The sequence below is a fragment of the Hibiscus syriacus genome, unplaced genomic scaffold (assembly GCF_006381635.1).
Source record: "Hibiscus syriacus cultivar Baekdansim isolate YM2019G1 unplaced genomic scaffold, ASM638163v2 tig00000340_pilon, whole genome shotgun sequence".
Taxonomy (NCBI): Eukaryota; Viridiplantae; Streptophyta; class Magnoliopsida; order Malvales; family Malvaceae; genus Hibiscus; species Hibiscus syriacus.
The window spans coordinates 2,648,680-2,656,847 of record NW_024061783.1 but is presented as its reverse complement, the minus strand read 5'-3'; the positions used below and the strand labels follow the sequence as shown (position 1 = coordinate 2,656,847).

The 8,168-nt window shown below is 37.9% G+C and overlaps 2 protein-coding genes across 2 annotated transcripts; both read right to left on the bottom strand.

The window, feature by feature from the left end:
• Positions 1-511: 511 nt before the first annotated feature.
• Positions 512-3,130, bottom strand: LOC120202541 (probable inactive purple acid phosphatase 28). Its single transcript, XM_039202967.1, has 3 exons — positions 2,765-3,130; positions 1,234-1,625; positions 512-1,156 (listed from the first exon to the last, which is right to left on the bottom strand). The coding sequence occupies exons 1-3, from the start codon at positions 3,087-3,089 to the stop codon at positions 689-691; spliced, it is 1,185 nt and encodes a 394-aa protein (XP_039058898.1). The 5' UTR covers positions 3,090-3,130; the 3' UTR covers positions 512-688.
• An 865-nt stretch (positions 3,131-3,995) lies between these two features.
• On the bottom strand, positions 3,996-6,708 carry LOC120202515 (glucan endo-1,3-beta-glucosidase 6-like). The gene is made up of 2 exons (XM_039202938.1): positions 5,887-6,708; positions 3,996-5,280 (listed from the first exon to the last, which is right to left on the bottom strand). The coding sequence occupies exons 1-2, from the start codon at positions 6,228-6,230 to the stop codon at positions 4,176-4,178; spliced, it is 1,449 nt and encodes a 482-aa protein (XP_039058869.1). The 5' UTR covers positions 6,231-6,708; the 3' UTR covers positions 3,996-4,175.
• Between the last annotated feature and the right edge of the window lie 1,460 nt (positions 6,709-8,168).

Here is an 8,168-nt window from a genome sequence, read left to right as displayed (position 1 = left end):
ATCGGTGGAGTTCTCCGTAATTCAAATGGTGATATGGTTGCCGTTTTTACCAAAAATGTTGGGATAACTTCGATTCTACAGGCTGAACTGTGGGACATCTATGAAGGAATTCTCATTGCGTGCAGCCTTGAAATTCCAAAACTCTGGACACAATCTGACTGTCAACAAGTTGTTGAACTCCTAGATGATGGGGGAAGATCAACTAGCAATATTTCTCTAGTTCGTGCTATCGCAAACTTACGCCAACGGGCCTGGGAGACAAAGGTCCAGTGGATTCCTAGAAGTAGAAACACGATTGCAGACAAGTTGGCCAAACTCGCCTCATGGCAGCATTTCAGCATGACCCATTTTGAACACCCACCAGCAGAGCTTGCAGATCTTCTCCACCGGGAAGCAGAAGCAACGAAGTAGGACAACTTTGCTTTTTAGCCTACTGTTTTAGGCCTCTCTTTTTCAATTCAAAAAGTATATACATCAAAAAGATAATTTGATTACAACCACCATCAACCAGTGGAGAAATCAACCTTCATTTCACATATCAACTCGTATATCATATTACACTGAAAAACTCAGGACATGTACGGTCCGAAATGCAGTTGAATAGAAAAGAAAACCGTGGCAGATATTATACAACATGATATGGTTACAGACACGAAGTACCTCAATAACTCGAAGAAAAAAAAAAGAATCATCCAGTTGGCGACGACGACTCCCACAGGACTTGCTCATCGATCTTGTTCAGATTCTCGTCGTCTAGGCGCTTCCATGTCTTGATCCTCTCGAGTCCCATCCATTCCTTATCGCCCTTCCTAAGTTCAGCCAATATGACTCTCGCTCTCCTATGCAAGCCCGCCCTTCCGTAGCCGTGGTACCCAAAACCTCCACCATAACAAAACCATATTCCCTCCAGATTCCCACAGAAGTCATTATTATGATCATGGCCTATGAACACAGCCTTTACATCATTTATGGAGACCAAAGTGTTTAAGACCCCTGGGTTTACCAATGAATAAGTCACAGCCTCCCGAAACTGGCCTACAATCTTTTGGTTGTATAACTGCCGAACCTCTGGGATCGGAATATGAAAAAATGCCAGCGCTGGTGATGGATCTGCAGGCCGAGTTTTCGCTGCATGACATACGTCCTGATTCTGTCCCTGTTAGTAAGAACATGCCATTAATGGATAATATTCAGCATTTGAGGTTGTGTCATAATCATTGTAGAATAAGTTACCTGATGTCCCTGTGAAACTCTGCGAAGCCAACGAAGTTGAGATTCCTTGATCCATCCATACGTTCGAACTCCTTGAACCGTCTCCCTGTCTCCACTATCGAGGAAGAAAAGGTTGAGGACACTACTGTTTGCCAAACGGGAACCCGGAGCACCATAGACACTGAGATCATAATTCCCAAAGCCATCGATATCCTCGGAAGGCGGATTAGTTTGAGAGAGCGAATAATCCATTAGAGAGATGAAAAACATCAGTTCTTCCCGAGTCATTGTAGATTCTTGGTCATGGTTTCCTAACACAGCTGCCCATGGGACTCCGGATTCCGTTACGGGACGAAAGGCTTTTAGTAGAGATTCAGCAGCATCAGAAGTGCTTGAACCAAATATGTTGTCTCCTGGTTTAAAGAAATCAAAGAAGATCCTCAGATACTGGCATGATCAATACAGTCATAAAAAGCACAATCATATATATCTTAAAGTCTTAGCCTACTATCAACTACAAGTTGGATTAGCATAAAATGATGCAAATCAAGTTGGAAGTGTCGTGCCTATAATGGATTTGTGTAGTATCTGAATCCGAAATAGTTGACTAATCGGTCGGATAACAGACCATTATAGCCCCATAAAACAATTTTGTTGTACCCACTAAGGGTCCTCTGCACACTATTTTCACGCCTCACAACCATAGGAGAACCCTAAAATATCTTCAGACACCCAAAAACTCCGGAAGACAAAGAGAACACCTCCGAAAGAAGAATCTCGAATATGTAGCATCCCTTGAAGAGTCGTGACTAGCTAATGTGATCTCTAACATGTGCATGTGACCAGGGTTTTAAATAACGGTCCGCGACCGCGATAGATCCCGCGAAATAGTGATAGCGCTGCCTCCCGATATACCGCAATAGCGCCTGCTATGGCCGCAATAGCACCCGCTATGGTCGCAATCGCAATAAACGAGACATGACCGAAAACGCGACCGGGATTTGAATCTCTGCATGTGACTTACCAGAGCCAAGACTATCGTCATGTGACCATATCCACTTAGCCAGCTAATTTATGGATAGCTATTAAGGCGTACTAAAGGCTACTATAAAAGCTCTCGACCAAAACCGAAAGAAGGGATGCAACTTCAATGAAACTACTCACTTTAATTCTTCCCTGCTCTACCTTCCGAAGGAAACAGAGTTCTGATTTCTCGGCTCGCGGGCTACGAGTCTACGTCTCTTCGTCCAAATCAGAAAGAGTGAGCCTAGCGTAAGTTCGTAACTCAATCGATCACATCAATAAAGTTGTATCAAGCTAATACAGTAGATTATGAAAAATAAATATCAACTCTTAGATCCATTCAGAAATAGAATGAAACCCCATATCAAGATTACTTTAACTGGGTTCTTATAGCTGATCTGGGAAATTGACTTAAATTCCCTTGTTTTAAGCACTCCACCAATTAGCCTACTAACTGAAGCTTAAATCAAAACTCCGAGACGTGCACAATCAAGTAAAACGGAAAATAAAAAAGTAAAGTCAAAGTTACCGGTGAAGGCAACAAAGTCAGGATTTTCAAGTTGAATCAAGGCCTTAAGAAACCGTGTGGTGTTGAGATCGGTACAGTAAGGGAACTGGGAAGGCAGCACGTCTCTACAACGGGTGGTGAGACCGGCGCCGAAATGCATGTCGGCGACCTGAAGGATCTTGAAAGTGCCGTCGTGCCGGAACCGGAGAGGAAGATGGGGCCATTTCTTGTGGTGAATAGGGCTTTCGTCGAGCAGTAAATTGGTGTGGACAAGGCGGAGGACGGCGTAGATAAAAGCGAGGTAGAGAATCGAGTGCTTCCAGTTTACAGCTCGATGAGATTCCATGTAATTTTGGTAATCACAGTAACAGATTCGGACAGAACTGTACAATGAACCAGGCTCGTCTATTTTATTATTGTTTAAGATTATATAAATGAAGATCATTAATTAATTATTATATGTAAATGTTTAAAGTAATAATTTTTTTATTATGTAATTAATTAATTTTTTTTAAAATTAAATCTTTAACCTTAAAAATAAATGAAATGAAAGTTCTCAATAAGAATTATTTATTTATTTTTAGACAAAAATAATTCGGTTTATACACGTGGAGTAATTTGATTCGTGGTATTTCACATTTGTGTACCTATATCTTTTTCTCATCTTTGATCTTATAAAAATTCCAATTCTATGTGAAAAGGTAAATGATTTAATAAACTTCATATTACTTTGAATATATATATAATATGAAAATAAATAAAATAATTGAAGATTTTTCGATAAAAATATTATTCTTTTAAGATTTTATAAATATTTTAATGATTTATAATTTATTATTTCAAAAATTTTATTATTTTAAACTTTTTAATTAATTAATGCATTAAAATATATAATTTTTAAAAAGTTTTAAATATTTTCAAAATTTCTAAAATATTTTTCTATTTCAATTATTAAATAAATTTATTACCAAGATTAAATAAAACCCTTAAATTTTATAAGAAATTAATTAAATCCAACTTTATAAAAAATTATAAAAAAAATTAATTGCATTCTCTAACTTTCAAAAAAAAATACAATCACATCAACACCATAACGATAATAACTTATTTCTATTAATCAAAGGACCACATTGACTATTTTTTAAGTTCGAGGGCTTAGCTGGATAAAAAATTTGGGAGGCTTAACTTTTTTATTTTTTTTAATAAAATACAAGTCAAGCCAGAATAAAGAAGATGACTACCAAAATCAAAATATGCCAATATTGCTGGAAAATAAAAGGAGCGTTGAAGCAACAAGTCAGAGAAGATGATTTACAGAAGTTGAATAGCTTCAAAGTGCAACATAATATCATTTCTCTAACAAGATTCCAGTGCACCTTCAAGTGAATAGTTCGTAGAATGACAGACACCTCACTTATAATCCTATGAATTCTCATAGACCCAACACCAAAATGAGGAAAAGAAAAGCAACCAGTCCCGACTGCCTCCGTTCGGCGGATCCGTAGTAGGGCTGAATCATTATATTGAACTTGCAAGTTCCACCAATGGGAGTGGGATCCGTTTTCGTGATCATCGAAACGTTTGGAAATTTGCAGGCTATATCGAGCTGGTTATTCTGCTGAAAGTAGCTGTTGAAGGCATAGGAAATGTTCCCCCTAGAATCGAGATTTCCGCAAGATGTACCGTAACCAAGGCAAGTGCAGTCAGCCAACGAGCATGCATAGTTCACGCTCGGTGCCACTGATGGATCATCGAGTTTGGCATTCGGCTTCATCACACACCACTTCCTCTGCTGGTATTGTACACCTTTTGCAGGAACTAAAGTTCCCGAGTTTGTAGTGCCAAGGTTCAGAGGGTATTTGGGCTGCCCATCAAAAGTAAAAACCCCCCAGTGGCGTTCGAAATTTCCCGGAGCAATGCTTTTAGCATCCTCATCGATCAAGCTAAATAAATATGCATCTATCGGCCCAGGTCTCATTGGGGTTCCTCTCCCACCTGCAATATGAGACATAAAACCTTGATTGAACCGTCGAGCATACTCTAAGTTAGCATTTCTATCTCCATCGGTGGGCCATCCAATCTCCCCTACTATAATGGGCAAATCTGCAAATCCATTCCTTTGTAATGCATGAGCAAGGGTATCGAGGTTGGCGTCAAACATGTTGGTATATAGTGTTCCACCATCATTTATTGGCGTCGCATTGCCATCAAAGAATCCATACTCGACAGGGAAGTTGGGATCAGAATAGAGGCTTATAAAGGGATAGATGTTCACAGTGAAGGGAGCAGCACTAACACTCAAGAAGTTGACGATTGTAAGCATGTAGTCATGGATGTTGGCGCGGAAGTCCCCATCAGATGGCAAGCTGCTTGAACTTGCATAAACATCAGCATTGAGGGGAACGGTGACTTTGACTTGGTTGTTATGCCTGGCTTTGACCAGCGCAGCCTGGATGTTCCTAAGAGCAGGGAACGTTATTCCAAGGTAGCTTCCATTATATGTCTCCAAGAAAGGTTCATTTCCGACAGCCACGTATCTGTAGGGCAGAAATGACAACACAATGTAATCGGAACTAAAGAATGAAACCCGGCAATCCTCGAGTAAGCTGAAATTTATGTTGTGGTCCGACATCTTAGATATGGTTGCCAGAAGTTGTAAATACCATATTTTACAGTCAATTGCACTGCCTCATATAAATACAACTAAAAGGTTCAATGCCAAAAAGATCAGCTGCAACTCATACGAGTCACCGGAAAGCACCATGCAACGACAAAGTTTCATGAAAAACCTTAATCACACGGAAGATAAAACATCCATGTACCAAGATTAAAACCAGTCACAGCTATAGTTACAATTTGAAATGTCTTCAAAAACTGGATGTGCCTCGAGGTAATGGGCAAATTTTCAGAGGCGAACAAGCCTTTTAGGATGATTAAACTAAGTCTAAATAACTAAAAGAAAGCCCTTGAACTAGTTTAGTTTGGTTAAATAAGCCCCTATACATTTATTATATGCAAATAAGCCCCCTATCCTTTGATTTATACTTATTTTGGCCCTAATTCACAACACTGCAACCTAAGCTAAAACAACATAAAGTCGTGAACTGAAGAAGAAGAAGAAACATAAAAAACAGAAAGCAAACCTGATGTTGACATTATTGGAAGTGATGTGCTGGGTGATATTTTTAGCAACCCATTTCTCAGCAGCCTTCATGCTGCCACCCACGGTGGCGAGCATGTCGTTTGGGATACCCACCATGACCTCAATCCCAGTCCCGCCCAGAGCTTTAAGCGTATCATATTCTGCATCAAAAAGCTTCACTCTTTGAAACCCATTTTCTCTCAGCAACCTTACCACGATGTCCGGGGGAAGAGGGTGAGTTGACTGTGTCCCCCAGTTCACACCGATTCCACTCACACTCCAAACCACCATAAACAAACATGCAAACCCAATATTAACTCTATCCTGTACTGAAACCCACCCCATAGTATTCCCTCTCTGCTCCCTTTGCAACTAAATTTTTAACCTTTTTGTATCCCCAAGCAAATCCAGCAACCGGAGATACTAAGAAACTGGTTTGAAAAGTTCTGATTCGAGGAAAGCAGATAAACTGAAGTAAATATGGTTTAACCTTTATTAAAGAATGGATATACTAGTTAACAAAAAGGGAAACAAAATCTAGCAGCAAGCAGTCAAAAAGAAACCCAGATTTATATTTCGATTAGCAGTAGAGTGGAGGGGGGGAAAGAAGGGGAAAAGTTAGCTTAAAAAGAAAGGAACAGGATAAGCAATGAGGACATGAAAAAGGTTTAAAGGGTCTAACTTTACAGCCGTTGAAGTGCGAACTGAGTAAGAATCTAAGCCTCCACCACCACCACCACCACCATCACCACCGCCACCGCCGGCCCCTCCTCTAAAAGGCCAAAGAACACACTGTAAGGCTAGGGAAAGAGAGAAAGAGAAAAGGTTTGAGGCAAAAAGCAAAGGTACAACAGGGGAGAGTGGAAAGTGGAACCTACATCTACACGACATGTGAGATGTCAGATAAGCACGATAATCAAAACTTAAAATGTCATTTTTCGCCAGTTACAAATTACACACAAAACATCAACGCGACAATTAATGGTTTTTGGGGAATTTATATGTAATAGATAAATTTTAAATATTTAATTCACATTATTTATTATAAATATTTTTTAAATATAGTATATGTCAAAATTTCAATTGTGTCACTTTAAGATTTCAAAATTAATAATCGATTAAAGTAATCAATTTCATAATCAGATATCGATTGAATTATTTAAAATCGAATTAAATTGGCTGAAGATGGCGACTTTTAATGTTTTTTAAACAATGCTCTAGGTTGACGGGGACATTACGGCCGTCATTTATTTGTTGACGGCCGTTAGTTGCAGTGTTAAGACAGTTTGGACCGCTCCGCTCATATTCTACTTTTTCGTTTCCAGCATTGCGTTACAGGCACGTGTACAACACTCGACAATCATTGCAGGTGTTTGGTTATTTATTTTTAATATATTTATATTTGATTTATGTTTATTTAAATTTTTAATATTATAATTTTTAATTTTTAAATGTATTTATGTATTTTGTTTTTGATTAATTTAATATTTATAAATATGTTTAACATTCTTTAACATGTATTTTTATATGTTTATCAACATGTTCGTTTAGTGTTAACAAATATATTGGTGAAATATGTCATTAGTCTTAAGCTCTTTAGACTTTATAGTTTGAACTTCAAAATTCATTTATGTACAATTTAGTTTTAAACTTTACTGATATTAAAAAAGTAAAAAAAAATTAGAAGGAAAAAATAATCGGGTAAACGAGCATATAAATGAGTTGATAAACAAAATTATAAATAATCCAATAAAATAAATTGTCTGTGAACATAAACGAACCAACACACACCTCTATTCATATTTGTACGTTTATTAAATTAACTTTGGTTTTTAAAGGCACAAGACGCAAAAGGTCTATAGAGCCTAGGCGTAAGGTGTATGCGCACGTTTCGTATGCGAGGCATGCATTTTATGCTAAAAGGTTTATAAATCAATTTTATACAATATCTATACTCATCACCCACTAGTTCACTCATGAAACACCTAAACTTTTCTTTACTATATTCATTCACCATTGCTTGTCCCATCCTCAAGAGTTAAGAGCTATTTCTACTATTAATAAGACATTGTTTGTATACACCTAGATTCATGCATTACACAACATGATTTATATGCTAATATACTAATCCTTAAACTTGATTTTGTGCAATATATTAATCCTATGAAAGCAGATTCTCTTTCAACTAGAGTAGCTATCTTAGTTGGAGGAGAATGATAAGTAATTACCCTATTTCTTTGTCCCTTGCCAGTGCAGCAAGTTTGTCTGCAACAATATTCGCTT

Bases quoted from the DNA above. Each gene is read 5' to 3' on its own strand.
- LOC120202541 (XM_039202967.1), bottom strand. From the start codon at position 3,089: ATGGAATCTCATCGAGCTGTAAACTGGAAGCACTCGATTCTCTACCTC. The intron at 1,626-2,764 runs GTAACTTTGACT...TCTTTAAACCAG, and splicing joins TGACTTTGTTGCCTTCACCG to GAGACAACATATTTGGTTCA. The intron at 1,157-1,233 runs GTAACTTATTCT...TCTTACTAACAG, and splicing joins GAGTTTCACAGGGACATCAG to GGACAGAATCAGGACGTATG.
- LOC120202515 (XM_039202938.1), bottom strand. From the start codon at position 6,230: ATGGGGTGGGTTTCAGTACAGGATAGAGTTAATATTGGGTTTGCATGT. The intron at 5,281-5,886 runs GTTTGCTTTCTG...TCTGCCCTACAG, and splicing joins TCCAATAATGTCAACATCAG to ATACGTGGCTGTCGGAAATG.